This window comes from Eurytemora carolleeae, unplaced genomic scaffold, assembly GCF_000591075.1.
Source record: "Eurytemora carolleeae unplaced genomic scaffold, Eaff_2.0 scaffold505, whole genome shotgun sequence".
Lineage (NCBI taxonomy): Eukaryota > Metazoa > Arthropoda > Copepoda > Calanoida > Temoridae > Eurytemora > Eurytemora carolleeae.
Genome location: NW_019396425.1, coordinates 22,024 through 39,134, shown reverse-complemented (window position 1 = coordinate 39,134; position 17,111 = coordinate 22,024). Strand labels below are relative to the sequence as shown.

At 33.9% G+C, this 17,111-nt stretch overlaps 1 protein-coding gene across 1 annotated transcript in view; it reads left to right on the top strand.

The window, feature by feature from the left end:
• Positions 1-12,796, top strand: part of LOC111703063 (collagen alpha-1(XVIII) chain) — a 27,562-nt gene extending 14,766 nt beyond the window's left edge. The window contains exons 7-17 of the mRNA XM_023474917.1: positions 948-977; positions 1,569-2,261; positions 3,698-3,746; positions 4,651-4,739; positions 5,344-5,706; positions 6,824-6,904; positions 7,278-7,354; positions 8,123-8,206; positions 10,524-10,592; positions 10,822-10,998; positions 11,536-12,796. Coding sequence (XP_023330685.1) covers positions 948-977; positions 1,569-2,261; positions 3,698-3,746; positions 4,651-4,739; positions 5,344-5,706; positions 6,824-6,904; positions 7,278-7,354; positions 8,123-8,206; positions 10,524-10,592; positions 10,822-10,998; positions 11,536-12,241 — 2,418 coding nt within the window. The 3' untranslated portion in view covers positions 12,242-12,796. The remainder of the gene's footprint in view (positions 1-947; positions 978-1,568; positions 2,262-3,697; positions 3,747-4,650; positions 4,740-5,343; positions 5,707-6,823; positions 6,905-7,277; positions 7,355-8,122; positions 8,207-10,523; positions 10,593-10,821; positions 10,999-11,535) is intronic.
• The last annotated feature ends 4,315 nt before the right edge of the window (positions 12,797-17,111 follow it).

Sequence of the window (17,111 nt, the reverse complement as noted above, 5' to 3'; positions counted from 1 at the left end):
GTTTAGCTTATTAGCTCCAGGAGTAGCTGAGGTTTAGCTTATTAGCTCCAGGAGTAGCCGAGGTTTAGCTTATTAGCTCCAGGAGTAGCTGAGGTTTAGCTTATTAGCTCCAGGAGTAGCTGAGGTATATTTAATTAGCTCCAGGAGTAGCCGAGGTTTAGCTTATTAGCTCCAGGAGTAGCTGAGGTTTATGCTTGAGATTGTCCGTGAGATTGCTTCTTTGGCCAAATCTTGAGCTGTTTGCAGTTAGGAGGCTGCGTTTTTTGGCCATGGCTCAGTTGTTGTCTGGGGTCACCACTTTAGAGAAAGAACAAGTGTACATATGTGGCTTATTCCTGGGTTCCGGTTTTTCCTGTTCCCGGATTTTACTCATAATTCTCAAGCATTCTTAAGTTTCATTTAGACTCAAATTATTGCTGCTACAAGCTAAAAAAAATGTACTTCTAAAATGGAATGAAATTTAGATTAATTAATTTAACAAATAACAAGATCTCGTCTTTTCAAGATTTAAAAATATTACGTGCACAATAACCCTGAGGCAGAACAGACTCTTTCTCTGTAGAATTACAGGACAGAGAGAGAACCTGTTCTACGCGTAACTCCTTTGGGCTTCTGTCTCAGGGTTATTGTGAATGAAATACTATAAATCTTAAAAAGACGAAATCTGATGTCCTATCTGTTATTTTAATTAATCTATAGAATGAACAGTATACAGAGAATCTTTTATTTAATTGTTCGTTTTTTTCAGGTTTTAAACAACAATTAATAATTAAGTATACACAATTTCTTATCTAAACTCACAAGACAACTATTAAATTAAACAAATTTTTTCAGAATTTTTCTCATTCGTAAACGGTAAACAGTCCCTTTAAATCCCAAACTAGAACTAGAAAAGAATTGTACTATAACCTATCTATTTATTTATTGTTAATGTTTGTATATTGCAGCTGTCCTGGCCTAGACGGAATGTGTTCCAAGTAAGATATAATGAATTCTTCTCGTTCTGTACCAGGAGAGGGAGAGAGGGATGCAACACAATTTATTCGCAAACTTTTATCAGCTTCGAAAAACAAGTTTTTAAATCCGGTTTTCTGTAAATAAAATATTAATGTTTAAAGAAAAAAACGTTCGTAAAATTATTTAATTTAGAAATCTTACTTTGGCAAAAACATGAAATGTTGGTTTCTTTCCCTTCCTCTCTAATATTGAGATAGAATAAAACTATTCTAGAGTGTGGGTTGCCTTCCCTCCCTCTAATATTGAGATAGAATAAAACTATTCTATTGTGTGGGTTGCCTTCCCTCCCTCTTCCGAAAATAAAAAACCAAGCGGGATAATTGTTTGCTGGGAACGGAATGCTGAGACGATCCACTTCACCCACTAATCCTTTCACATAAACAATTAGAACCCTCTTTATTGTGGAAGATTGTCTTCTTCACGTTGTTATTGTACACACTGCCGGGTTTATTAGTAGCAAAGTACATAATAATTTATCCAATAAATGCCATAATAATTTATAAAACAAATATCTGATTTTAATTAAAATTTTAACCTGAATCCTTGTTCAGGATTCCGGAGAAACATTTGCTCCGAACCCGGGGATGGATTTACACTCCGGAAAGCAGGGTGAGAAGGGTTCTGAGGGTCCCCCTGGACCCTCAGGACCTAGAGGAGATCCGGGAGACAAAGGAGAACGAGGATATCCAGGTTTAAAAGGTGTAAAGGGTTCTCAGGGGGGTATTGGAGCACCGGGAACAGCAGGTCGGAGAGGAATGTCAGGAACTCCGGGTCATGACGGACTTCCAGGGGTACCGGGACAGGACGGGAGACAGGGGATCAAAGGGGAGAAAGGAGCACTAGGATGGCAAGGTCCCCCCGGTCCTCCTGGACCACCTGGACTCATGCTCGGTCCAAACTCTCTAACCAGAGATGAAGGTTCAGCCCATCAGGGTTTACAGAAAGGAGAACCTGGATCCAGCGGACCCCAGGGGTTTAAAGGTGAGAAGGGGGAGAAAGGAGTTGAGGGCCCACCTGGACACACTGGTTCTACAGGTCCTAGGGGCCCACAAGGGCGCATTGGCCATCCGGGGAACTCAGGGATAAAGGGGGAGAGGGGTGAACCCGGTCCCCCTGGGGAAACCCCTGTAATAGAGGTGGAGGGAAGTAGGAAGAGAATCCATCAAATTGTCCGAGGGAAGAAAGGAGAACAAGGAGAACCAGGACCCCCAGGGAACAGCCAACAAGCCCTTAAAGCTATAGAGGTAATCCTGCATGTATTTTAGTCGGGAACAGTCTTATTTAAAACACTCTTCTGAGTTGTGAGATTAGGATTTTGCGGATAATTTATCCGTGAGAATTTTTGCTAATAAATTACCTTATTTGCATATTTCCACTATCAACTTTTCTTTTTCTTTTCTCCTTTTAATTCTTCTTTCTTATTTTTCTATATACATTCGCCCTTAGAAGGGAAATGAGGGAGTTAGAGGGGAAATTAGGGTAGTTAGAAGGGAAATGATTAAGTTATAGGAAAAATGAGGTGAATTAAAAGGGAAATGAGGATGGTTAGAAGGGATATGTGGTGGATTGGATGGAAAATGAGGGAGTAAGAAGGGAAATGAGGAAATTAAATGGGAAATGAGGGAGTAAAATGGGAAATGATGAGTTAAAAGGGAAATGTGAACGGTTAGAATGGAATAGAATAGGGTTAGAAGGAAAATTATGTGGGTTATACGAGAAATGATGGGAGTTAAAAGGGAAATGTAGAAGGTTCGAATGAAAATTAGGGGGGTTAGAAGGGAAATGAAGGGAGTAGGATGGGAAATGAGGGAGAGAAGGGAAATTGGGAGTTAAATGGGAAATGAGGGAGTTAAATGGTAAATTTAAAGGGAAATGTGAAAGGTTTGAACGGAATAGAGTAGGGCTAGAAGGGAAATGATGTGTGGTAGACGGGAAATGATGGGAATTAGAAGGGAAATGTCTAAGGTTAGAACGGAAACAGGGGGGTTAGATGGGAAATGAGGGAGTTAGAAGGGAAATGAGGGGAGTTATATGGGAAATGAGGGAGTTAAATGGGAAATGATTAGGGTTATATAGGAAATAGGTAGGTTAAAAGGGAAATTAGGGGGGTTAGAAGGGAAATTAGGGGGGTTAGAAGGGAAATGAGGGGGTTAGAAGGGAAATGAGGGGGTTAGAAGGGAAATGAGGGGGGGGGGTTAGAAGGGAAATTAGGGGGGTTAGAAGGGAAATGAGGGGGTTAGAAGGGAAATGAGGGGGTTAGAAGGGAAATGAGGGGGGGGGGGTTAGAAGGGTGGGGGAATTAAGTTTTGTTCTGAACAATGCAGAGTTCTGTATCTGAAATGTTAAATGAATTATCCAACTTGACCAAACCATGAATTCTTTCTCTTTAAACTTTATTTAATTTGTTTAAAGATTCTAATTTAGGACTGTTCACGTAATCTTAGGCTATCCTTCAATAACAGAGTAGCATTATCGATTCACAATGGTTCCTTTGTGACCACCTATATAACAATATAATAGATAAAAACAATGATATAATCGACAGATATCGACCTTAAGTTTTAAAGTGTATCGTCGAGAATCATTTATGTAACGAAATCTGAGCTAAAATCACGTTGAAAGGACGTGAATAAATTATGAATTTGTGGAATATGAAACCATGTATTTAAAATGATTTCAGGAATTGATAAAACGAGAAATATCCGCAATCCTTCCCAATCTTTACTCAGGATACAAAACTTGTCTTATTTCTCCGGACTATAGTGTGGATACTGGATACCTCATTCTTCGTTTCTGAATGGGGTTCTTCAGATGCTCTCGCCACAAAGTGACGCTGAGATGACGCCCCTTTAAAAGAAATCCCTGCAGACACTTCTAGAGGAATTCTATTATTGCAGACGCCCCTTTTGTAAAGGGATTCATTGCAGACCCTTCATTTATAAAGGGTTTCAGTGCAGACTTGTCATTTAAAAAGGGTTTCAATGCAGACCCTTCATTTATAAAGGGTTTCATTGCAGACCCTTCATTTATAAAGGGTTTCAGTGCAGACCCTTCATTTATAAAGGGTTTCAGTGCAGACTTTTCATTTATAAAGGGTTTCAGTGCAGACCATTCATTTATAAAGGGTTTCAGTGCAGACTTTTCATTTATAAAGAGTTTCAGTGCAGACCTTTCATTTATAAAGGGTTTCAGTGCAGACCCTTCATTTAAAAAGGGTTTCATTGCAGACCCTTCATTTATAAAGGGTTTCAGTGAAGACCCTTCATTTATAAAGGGTTTCAGTGCAGACCCTTCATTTANCTGTGCAGAGCATTCATTCATAATCATAAATAGTTTCTGTGCAGAGCATTCATTCATAATCATAAATAGTTTCTGTGCAGAGCATTCATTCATAATCATAAATAGTTTCTGTGCAGAGCATTCATTCATAATCATAAATAGTTTCTGTGCAGAGCATTCATTCATAATCATAAATAGTTTCTGTGCAGAGCATTCATTCATAATCATAAATAGTTTCTGTGCAGAGCATTCATTCATAATCATAAATAGTTTCTGTGCAGAGCATTTTATTCATAATCAGAAATAGGTTCTGTGCAGATAGAATATGAAAAATAAGTTTTGGCAAAAAAACAGAGGTTGGATTGGAGGAGGGGAGATTATCCTGGTTTCCTGATAAGCAGGAGCTGGCGGTCAGAACTAGCCAGGGTTGGAGACCTATACAGGTTACTCTATTCATTTATTTATTTATATTTTATTCATTCATTCATTCATCCTTCCTATATAGGGTCATGGTAAGCTTTATTTTTTATAGTTTTAATATAATAAATATATTCGTCCTTCCAGTACAAGTTTGTAATGAATCTCCATTTTTCATAGTTTTCATATCATTCATTTATTCCTTCAAACATTCATCCTTCCATATATCCCATTGTCCCAACCAGACCTCCCTCTGGGTCGCTTGGCCGGTGGGACTGGAAAAGGTTGTTCAAAACGAATAGCTTTAAACCCGCAGAATCATTCATTTACTCATTCATTCATTCATTCACCAGTCCTTATTTTATATTCATAATTGATTTCGAGATCTGAATTTAAATATTATTTTAGAAATCTAATTTTTCAGGATTTTGTTTGATTTAAGTTCATTGAAAAGGATTAATTCATGTTCATAAATTTTGTCTTTATTATTCGCTTTTTTCTTGATTATTCTAACTTTGTTTAAAGTTTCCTTGTTTTAATAATCAAGATGTTAAGAAGTTTAAAGAAAATGGAAGAGACTGGATCAGGTGTGCCAAGTTTAAGAAATATACAACTTTTACTATTTTTCAGTTGGGTGAAGTTATTCAAACCGGAGGAAGAGACTACTCCTGGGGATCTCAGAACCAGGATTGGGAGCAGGAGAACCATGTACAGCATGAATATAACCCGGAGAAACATGAGGAACCACCGCGATGGGACGAGGAGGAGGAAACTCAAAACAACTTTGAAGAAAATCCGCAAAATTGGGACGAATCGCAGGACATCCCGCAACAACAATGGGATGAGTCTACTCCGGACAAGGGTTGGAACGAATCCCCGGAGAAGGATGGATCCCGACAGGACTGGTCTAAATACTCCGGACCTGAAACTAATCCTGGATTAAGTTACACCTTTTCTCCGATCCTACACGGACCAAAGTGGGTTCCAACCAAGGTTAAAGAAAATATTAATTTGTTAAAATTTTTATTTTTTTCTAACTCACCGACACTAAGAAATCACCGCAAATTATAATTTTCTAATTCAAGTACATTTGGATTCTAAAGAGGTAGAGATTAGAACAGAAAGGGTTGAAACGAGGTTCCGGATTGTTTTGGGGATATTTCTTTAAATGGTTTTATGGAAAAATATTACTTCCATGGTTCCCGTAAATCCTCTCACTCACTCATTGAAGCCTTCACCTGTCCTCAAATATTGGAAAAAATTAGAATAATTAATTAAAAAACAGAACATGAAACTTTCACTGGAAACTCCGCTTCATTTGATGTATCTAGCCGACTTCTAGGCAGCTAGAGCAACATACAGCTTATAGACGGTAAAACAGGACGGTGCACCAAAATATAAATATTCTTAATAGTTAAACTAGAGAGAATATTTCCCTTTGCAATGAGAAAAGCTCCCTAAAAGGCACTCCAAACTCTGATAGATAAAAATGCCAGTCAAGCTGGGCCTGATACGGCTAAAATAACTTTTTAAAAGCCATACCTTTCATGAATAATTGAAATATCATGTTAAAATCAAGGTACGGTATATGGATGGGATTGATGGGTTGGAGAAATTTGTCAAATTCCGAAAATGTAAATTGTATTGATATTTGAAAAGCTATTTAAGAAGTTTTCCCTAAATCTTCAATTTTAAACAAATCCAAGATAGAGAAGTATTTGAGAAATCCACTGGATAACTGGAGAACTTGAAATCCACTGGAGAACTGGAGAACTTTAAAACTTGGAAAAGTCACATTGAATATAATTGAAATTCTTTAAATGTCAAATAAACAGAAAATAGAAATAATTATAAAATGATCAAAACAAGAAAATGAAAGAAGTTGATAACTTGCCTCAAACTCTAATTGTCTAATCCCTGTTTGTGCAACCTGCTGGTGTAAAAAGATTAGAAAATCTCTATCTATCTATCTATCTATCTATCTATCTATCTATCTATCTATCTATCTATCTATCTATCTATCTATCTATCTATCTATCTATCTATCTATCTATTAATTTATCAATCTATCAATCTATCAACATATCAACCTATCTATCTATCTATCTAGCTACGTATAGCAGCATTGAACTCTCCAAGAACTGGATCTATGGGAGGGATTAACAGTATCAACTATGAGTGCTATAGAGAGGTAATTTCATTTCAATTTTCGGGGTGTAAAAAATCATTTGAAAATGTGATTTTAGATTATTATCCATTAATCACTGAAGAAATAGGTACTTAATTGTGAACATTAATGTTCATCGATGAATAGAGTTGATTCAGCTACTCTTAAGAATCAATTTTTATTGAAAGTAATGGTTTCAAATTAAGCTGACAAATTGATATTAGTTTCCAGAAAAGAAAAACGCAAATATTGTGCCAATTACTTCTTAAAAGCTGAAGTTGAAAAAATTGTTAAAGTTGATTCAGACATAAAATAGGTGTTACATTTTATACCACTCGGGATCTTTGTGATATAATAAAAATAATTTTTGTAAATATTTTCTTATCGTTCATCCCAGGCTAGTCGAGCAGGATTGCATGGAACCTTCAGAGCTTTCCTCAGTAGTGAACTTGGGAATCTAGAATCTATAGTTAGGTAAATATAGCTAGGTTTACCAGGGTTAGGTAAATACACATATATGCTAGGTTTACCAGGGTTAGATAAATATAGCTAGGTTTACCAGGGCTAGGTAAAAATAGCTAGGTTTACCAGGGTTAGGTAAATATAGCTAGGATTACCAGGGTTAGGTAAATATAGCTAGGTTTACCAGGGTTAGGTAAATACACATAGCTAGGTTTACCAGGGTTAGGTAAATATAGCTAGGTTTACCAGGGTTAGGTAAATACACATATATGCTAGGTTTACCAGGGTTAGGTAAACACACATATATGCTAGGTTTACCAGGGTTAGGTAAACACACATATATGCTAGGTTTACCAGGGTTAGGTAAACACACATATATGCTAGTTTTACCAGGGTTAGGTAAACACACATATATGCTAGGTTTGCCAGGGTTAGGTAAACACACATATATGCTAGGTTTACCTGGGTTTGAATTTCTTCAGTTTTATTTAAACAAAACATCATTGTTTGATTTAATGCTGTTTCAGGAAATTATATTTCCTCTGTTTGATAATTACTTAAAAACTTAAATGTTTACATAAAACATGTTGGATGTTGTGTTCAAATTGTTCATTTTGAATTGTGATCTTTTATAATTTGATGATCTTTTTATCATTTTTTCTAGCTTTGAGATATTTCTCTTTTGCAGTTGATTTAAGATTTGGAAATTTGAACAAGATCTCCTTATTCTGACACGAATATTAGAAATTGATACGTATATTATATAATATATAAAAATAGGTTTGGAGACAGAGACCTACCAGTTGTAAACCTGAAGGGTCAACTCCTCTACACTACCTGGAGAGATATTTTCCTCGAACAGAGGTCAAACAAGGGGGGAGGAGGGGGCTTTGTTTTATATCGATTTATTCTTATCCGTCTATATTCTTCGCCTCTTCAGACTAAAGTCTGTGTCTTAATGATTTATTCTAACTTCATGTCTCAATACCAAGATATTATTCAAAATTTCATTTTCTTGTCAATATGTCAAAATCTGATTTAATCTTCCATTTTCTTGTCAATATGTCAATATCTGATTTAATCTTCCATTTTCTTGTCATTATGTCAAAATCTGATTTAATCTTCCATTTCCTTGTCATTATGTCAAAATCTGATTTATTCTTCCATTTTCTTGTCAATAGATCAAAATCTGATGTAATCTTCCATTTTCATGTCAATCTGTCAAAATCTGATTTAATCTTCCATTTTCATGTCAATCTGTCAAAATCTGATTTAATCTTCCATTTTCATGTCAATCTGTCAAAATCTGATTTAAACTTCCATTTTCTTGTCATTATGTCAATATCTGATTTAATCTTCCATTTTCATGTCAATCTGTCAATATCTGATTTAATCTTCCATTTTTTTGTCATTATGTCAATACCTGATTTAATCTTCCATTTTCTTGTCATTATGTCAATACCTGATTTAATCTTCCATTTTCTTGTCAATCTGTCAATATCTGATTTAATCTTCCATTTTCTTGTCAATCTGTCAAAATCTGATTTAATCTTCCATTTTCATGTCAATCTGTCAATATCTGATTTAATCTTCCATTTTCTTGTCATTATGTCAATATCTGATTAAATCTTCCATTTTCATTTCAATCTTTCAATATCTGATTTAATCTTCCATTTTCATGTCAATCTGTCAATATCTGATTTAATCTTCCATTTTTTTGTCATTATGTCAATACCTGATTTAATCTTCCATTTTCTTGTCATTATGTCAATACCTGATTTAATCTTCCATTTTCTTGTCAATCTGTCAATATCTGATTTAATCTTCCATTTTCTTGTCATTATGTCAAAATCTGATTTAATCTTCCATTTTCTTGTCAATAGGTCAAAATCTGATTTAATCTTCCATTTTCTTGTCATCCTGTCAAGATTTGATTCAGTATTCGATCTGCTTGTAATTATGTCAAGATTTATCTTTCATCCTCTTATCAAAAGGTCAAATTCTCTCTTAATCTTTCAATCCTAATGTATCTTTCTTGTTTTCTATCTTCTTCCTGCCTTCCTGCTATTATTTCTCAGTGCAGTTTAGTATATAAGCTTGTCGATCTATTTTATAAATCATAAAGTTTCCAAGCATTTAATTCTATTGGATAATGTTGGATCATATGGATATTATGGATCATATAGAATACTTAAAGGGATTTATTTTATAAGCTTTGGACTCTTTTATCTGATGGTTTTCTAAGCCAGGGACATACAAATTTACAAAGTTTTAATCTAAAACTTTATGTGTTTCTAAATATATACTAACCCTCCTACTCCCTCCATAGCTTAGAGATATATTTTCTATGCTTAGCTAAGAAATTGAGTCTTAGCCATAAACTTAATTTTGTTTTGTCCATATAATGGATTGCATTCATTGGGTTGCAAAGACATAGATTAGACAAATTTAAGTTTGTGGCAAATACTCATACTCAATTCCTTTAGGTCATGTTATCAAATTTGGGATTTAGCTATAAATATTCTTGAAGAAGTTAGGATATATCTTGATTATTTTATGAATATTTCTCCAAGTTTTCTATTCTTAGAACATTATTATTGTATCTAAATATCTAAATGCAATTTTAGTTCAAGGATCTAAGATTAAAATCAAGTCATTAATTTAGCTCATAAACCCATAGTACTTAATGTTAATACCAAATCCTTTATATGATTTAAGCATGATTTAATGTTGTTTAAAATATGATTTGAAAGATTTTTTAAAAAATATCCATAAGATTAAAGATTCTTTAGAGATAAACCTTCAAATTTAAACTCTTTCTAGAGATAAGTATGCAGGTTTAAATCCTATCTAGAGATAAGTATTTAGGTTTAAATCCTATCTAGAGATAAGTATTCAGGTTTAAATCCTATCTAGAGATAAGTATTCAGGTTTTAATCCTATCTAGAGATAAGTATTTAGGTTTAAATCCTATCTAGAGATAAGTATTTAGATTTAAATCCTCTCTAGAGACAAACCTTTATATTTTAATCCTATTTAAAGTTTTATAAACGATAAAAAATCAACATAGATTTTTTTGCAGAGTTATATCTAGAGGATTTTTTTTTAAAACTGATTGTTCCCTAGTTTATATTATTTATAGTTATCCGTCCTTCCCGGAGTAAAACCTATCTATTTTTAGACTGCCTGTGTTTGGAATGAATTCTATCTATAGTTTCTCCGGATTAAATATTTTAAACCATACAACATGGTAAGTACTAAACCTGATTTTTTTCTTCAAGAGAACATAACTTTTCAAAAAATTTTAATTCATGATAATAGCTCAAGTCTTCTTCAAAAACTTTGTGCGGCAAAGTTGAAAATTTTATTTATCCATAAAACAAAGTTAGAAGAAAAGCAATAAATACCCTTAATACTTCATCTACCTCTTGCCATTCATAAGTTTCGACCTTTGATTGTTTGTATATTTATATATAAAGGCCAATGAAGTCTGTTTGGCATGGATCTGGATTAAGTTGGGAGCCAGCAGGAGGGGGTGGACCTGCAGCATCTTCTCCTCCGGGTACCTGCTCAGGCTGGCACTCGGAGTCAAGCCTTGAGGTCGGGTTCGCGAATGCTATCGGAGATCCGTCCTCATCCCTCCTTACTCCACAGAGGTTTGATTTCCAATGCCCAAACCATTTTTTAATCAACTCTAGTGTGTTAGAAATCTAGTTTAACATTATAAAAGTTCCTTTTATTTGAAGCTAAAACATGGAAAACGGTCAAAATCGACTAATTTTCACGTTTTATCTATCAATATACTTTTCTTGTCTGTTTATCTGTCTTGGTGGGTGTTTGTTTGTTAGTATCCAATAAACGTCAAAACGGCTAAACCGATCCCGCCCTTTTTTTGGGACCTCAAATGACCCCATGGAAGGTTTGTAAATGATCAAAATTAAAAAAATAGCCTAGAACAAAATTCGATTTCCATACAATTTTGAAAATCTGAGAAATCTTTCGATAAAATCCACGAAGTTTTTTTATTTTTGTTTTAAAATGTACACAAAGAAAAAACGTTCACAATTAAAATAAAAGATGGGCGCCAAGCGTCCTGAAAGCCTATTTCATAATAATCCTTTAAAGAATATGAAAAACAAATATTCGATGTTTTCTGGTAGAATTTAAAACTTACTGCTTCTTTATTTTATTAGGGTACACTGTAACAACGCTCTGGCAGTTCTATGCGTGGAATCCAGTCCTCCCTCGGGGGCAGGACGGAGAAAACGGGATACATATAATTACTCCAACCCGAAGAAATCACAAGATCTTAACCCATCCAAGCATGGTGCTTCTCAGTTTCCAACTAAAACCAAACATTCTCCTGTCTCCCATCTTGAAAATGACTTAAAATCGAAACAAATGGATTTTCAAGAGAAAAATTCTCCAAATGATCAGGTTCGTGAAGATACGAACTTGGCTCAGATATCCAGCACAATCAAAGAATCGAACCCTGATCCAATATCCCGTAAAAGTACAGAATCGAATCCTACCCTAATATCCAGTACAAGCACAGGATCGACCCCTGATACAATATCCAATACAAGTACAGAATTTAATCCTGCTACAATATCCAGTACAAGTGCAGTGCTGAACCCAGCTACTTTTACCAGTACAAGTACAAAACCAACACAAGCTTCTACATCAAGTACAAGTAAAGAACCAACCCCTGCTCTTAGTTACAGTACAGATAAGGAACCAATATCCAATACAAGTACAGAATTGAACCTTGTTCCAATCACCAGTACAAATGAAGAACCGAACCCAGCTCCGATGTCAGCTGAAAGCACGGATCTAAATCCAACTCCAGTATCCGGTGCAAGTTCAAGCCCCAAATCAGCTCCCGAACCCCAGATATAGGTAAAAAAAACGGAAAAAACTTTTCCTTATCCTTGGAACAGAACTGAAATGTTCTTCAAATGTATTGAAATCTTCAAAATATCTAATAATTTAAATTTTCTTTTGAATGCTTAAAAACTAGCAATTCAATCAGCCGGCTGCAAATATGTATGATTAATCTATTATATCTGCAATATCTACCGAAAAAAAACAGAAAATCTTAATTTTTAGGTAAAAAATGTAAAAGATCAGCTAGAAAACAAACAATATCAGCTCAAAATCTGTTTTATCAGCTTAAAATTTACAATTTCACCTAAAAATTAAAAAAATTTTACTATCAACTTAAAATCTAAGTATTTGCCTAAATTTGTAAATTTAGCCTAAAATTGTAATATCAACCAAAACTCTTAAATATAAGCTTAAAATCCACAATTTTAACTTAAAATCTGTAATATCAACTTAAAATCTGTAATATCAGCTTAAATTTTGCAAATTCAGCCTAAATTATGCAAATTCAGCTTAATTAATTCAGTTTAAAATTTGTGATTTAACCTAACATTTTGTAATTTCTTCTAAAAATCTGAAATATCAGCATAAAATCTTAAATGTCAGCTAAAAATATTTAATATCAGCATATGAAATATCAAATAAAAAGCTGCTATATCAGCTTAAAATCTTTAATATCAACTTTAATTCCATAATATCAGCCTAAAATCTGTAATAACAACTTAAATTCTATATTATCAGCTTAAAATATGCAATTTCAGCTCAAAATTTGTATTTTCAACTTTAAATCTTAAATCTTAATACAAAATCTGTAATATCAGGCTAAAATCTTAAATGTCAACTAAGAATCTGAAATATTAGCTTAAAATCTGTATTATCAGCTTAAAATCTGTAATATCAACTTAAAATCTGTAATATCAGCTTAAAATCTGTAATATCAGCTTAAAATCTGTAATATCAGCTTAAAATCTGTAATATCAACTTAAAATCTGTAATATCAACTTAAAATCTGTAATATCAACTTAAAATCTGTAATATCAACTTAAAATCTGAGATATCAACAAAGTAATACCAGTTCTGTAGAAAGTTTAAATATCAGCAAAATTTGAAGAATATTGACACCTGTTGAAAACAAGTCTTCCATTAATGCCTTTCTGATTGGAAAAATGAGCTTTGATGAGAAAATTATAGAAATTTCATCAAAACTTCCTTCCTGGCATTTTGTACCAACCACTTCGTCATTTCTTAATATAATTTTTTTGCATAAAAGATATGAGTTAAAAATTTTACATATACTACATAGATATATACGAGGTTTTTACACTAAAAACTTTAAATTTTGTGTTAATTCATTCAATTACGCATAAACTATAAATAAATATGAAAAAATGCTGTTTTTCAATTTTCGGAAAAGGGACTAGCTGGAGATTTTATTTTAAGAAATTTTCCGTTTAAAGAGGCAATATCTGATTCACAAACATTATCCTTTAAACTATCATCTGAGTAACTATGTATAAAAGATATTGCCGTTTATCTATCTTAAAACGTATTGAATTCTTACCATTTTATTTCAATGTAAAAAGAAGCTACAGGGTGTCCCAGTAAACATGGGAATTTAGTGACGAATTCGATATCTTCGTTTAAAATAATTCTTTGATTTAGTATAGTGATACCTACGCAGAAAGCTATCCGTAAGATTTTCGTCTGCTATGTTTACAGTTTGTTTATGTTTTGACTGCATATACGGTTGTACTTAGTAAAACAAGAAAATTACAGTATACAATCAGAGTAAACTTGGCCGTCTTCACTGTTCATCTTGCGGAGACATTAGACACGCCATTACAGTCTTTTACCCTTTTCATAAAATAAATTCTAGCAGACATAATATTATTATGGCTGTTGTAACTAGGTATTACAATGCCAATTCATAACAAAGACGATATCGAATTCGTCACTGAATTCCCATGTTTATTGGGACGCCCTGTATAATGGAAAAATTTAGTTTCTTTTAAATTAATTAGTTATATTTCTTTGTAGATATACTTTATCAATCTGAATCCCCTCTTAATATTGTTAGGGGCTGAATCTCCTCTGAATATTGTTAGGAGCTGAATCTCCTCTCAATATTGTTAGGGGCTGAATCTCCTCTGAATATTGTTAAAGGAGCTGAATCTCCTCTCAATATTGTTAGGGGCTGAATCCCCTCTGAATATTGTTAGGGGCTGAATCCCCTCTGAATATTGTTAGGGGCTGAATCCCCTCTGAATATTGTTAGGGGCTGAATCCCCTCTTAATATTGTTAGGGGCTGAATCTCCTCTGAATATTGTTAGGGGCTGAATCTCCTCTGAATATTGTAAAGGAGCTGAATCTCCTCTGAATATTGTTAAAGGAGCTGAATCTCCTCTCAATATTGTTAGGGACTGAATCCCCTCTGAATATTGTTAGGGGCTGAATCTCCTCTTAATATTGTTAGGGGCTGAATCCCCTCTGAAAATCAAAGTTATCCCTTCTCTAGGGGGGCTAGACAAAATGTTGGGTTTAAACTTTTTTCGACATTTCACTCTAAATATTCTTGACTCTGCAGACCCTGTGCCTTCATGTCACGTTTGGAATTTATTGATTGGTTTACATGGGCTTAATAGAAGATAAATAGTAGAGGTTTTGCACTTTTCTAGGATATACTCAGATCTTGGATACAACATAAATCTGGAATAAACTTAGATATTCAATACGACATGAATCTGGGATATACTAAGATCTTGGATAAAACATAAATCTGAAATAAACTTAGATATTCAATACGACATAAATCTGGGATATACTAAGATCTTGGATACAACATAAATCTGAAATAAACTTAAATATTCAATACGACATAAATCTGGGATATACGATCTTGGATACAACATAAATCTGAAATAAACTTAAATATTCAATACGACATAAATCTGGGATATACTAAGATCTAATAATCTAAAATATACTCAGATCTTGGATACAACATAAATCTGAAATATACTCAGATCTTGGATAAAACATGAAAAACATTTGTGTTAATTTACAATTCGGGAAAAGCCCCAAATGATAAGATTTAAAAATATTCAAAATGTTTGAAGTTTTTATTTAAATGCATTTTGCTCTGAATCGATGACTGCTAAAGTTGTATTTTTATGGAAGAAAATTGGGTGATATATTATTTTAATGTATAAAAATCCCATCCATGAGAGAGAGATATTGCTGCAGGGACGGATCCAGAGGAGTTTCAGGAAATTGGAAGAGACGGGTTTAATCCATCCTTGAGTCACAACTACAGGACGAGTTTACTTTTGGTACTTACAGGGTGTCCCACATCATATTAGACCAAGAACGGGTCTAAATTACGATTTTCGCGACTAATCAGAAAATTCAATTAGAATGAATCATTTTGAAAAATAATATAAGGCTTATATAAGAATTTTCTTGCGGAAAATGATAAGTTTTTCGAATATTAAGGGTTTATTTTGGTGTTAAAGATTGGAGATAATCTGATATGATATGGGACGCTCTGTATTACACAAATATGGTTTTATCTATCTTAGAGTCACACTAGCAGGATGAGTTTACTCCATGACTTTAGAAGACAAATTGTTAAATCCATCCTAGAGTCACACTAATCGGACGAGTTTACTCTAGGTACTTATCAGAAAGAAATGGTTTAATCTATCCTAGAGTCACACTTTAGGATGAGTTTACTCTGGGTACTTTTATACAGAAATATGGTTTAATCTATCCTAGAGTCACACTAGCAGGATGAGTTTACTCTGGGTACTTTTATAAAGAAATATGGTTTAATCTATCCTAGAGTCACACTAGCAGGATGAGTTTACTCTGGGTACTTTTATACAGAAATATGGTTTAATCTATCTTAGAGTCACACTAGCAGGATGAGTTTACTCCACGACTTTAAAAAACAAATTGTTAAATCCATTCTAGAGTCAAACGAACAGGACGAGTTTACTCTGGTACTTTTATGGTTTGATCCATACCAGAGTCTCATTAACCGGAGGAATTTACTCCAGGCACATTAAAGACAGAAATGATTTAATCCATCCTAGAGTCACGCTAACCAGACGAGTTTACTCTAGGTACTTATCGGAAAGAAATGGTTCAAACCTTCCTAACTAGCAGCACTAGCAGGACGAGTTAACTACCGAGTGCTACCAAGACAGAAATGGTTTAATTCATCCTAGAGTCAATTTAACAGGGCGAACTCACTCTAACCACCTCCAGCACATGAATGCTTTAATTCTTCCTGAACTCACACTATTCGCAGGACGAGTTTAATCCATGTGTCGTTTACATATAAATTGCATAAATTAATTTAGGGTCTAACTAGAGTAGGATAAATCTACTCTATGTACCTTAATCACAAGAATTTTTAATCCATGATACACTAGCAGATCACGGGAATCACGGTGTGCCTGAACAAAACAAAGACTTTTGAAACAAACATTAATAAATACTTTCTTTGAAAATACCTCAGAAAAAAGGTGGGTGAGAAAAATTATTATTCTAGCTTTTTCATCGAGATCTTTTTGAGAAAACTCATGTTTTTTGGATCTACTCGTAAACATTTTTAAAGTTAGATAGAACATCTTGCAAAGATAATTATATTCAAACTTCCTTGTTTCCTGTTTGGGTCTCAAGATAATCATTATCAAAGTTTATATAAAGTTACTACAGTGATAACCAGAAAACTCAGGAATAGGATGTCGACTTTCAGACTCAAGTTATGACTTTGAACAGTCCATGATGAACATGAGGCACAGCAATTGTGCAGTGTAAACAGACCTATTTTACATAAGTGATTTATTAACTAACTAGTAAAGCTATTAGCTTATGGAC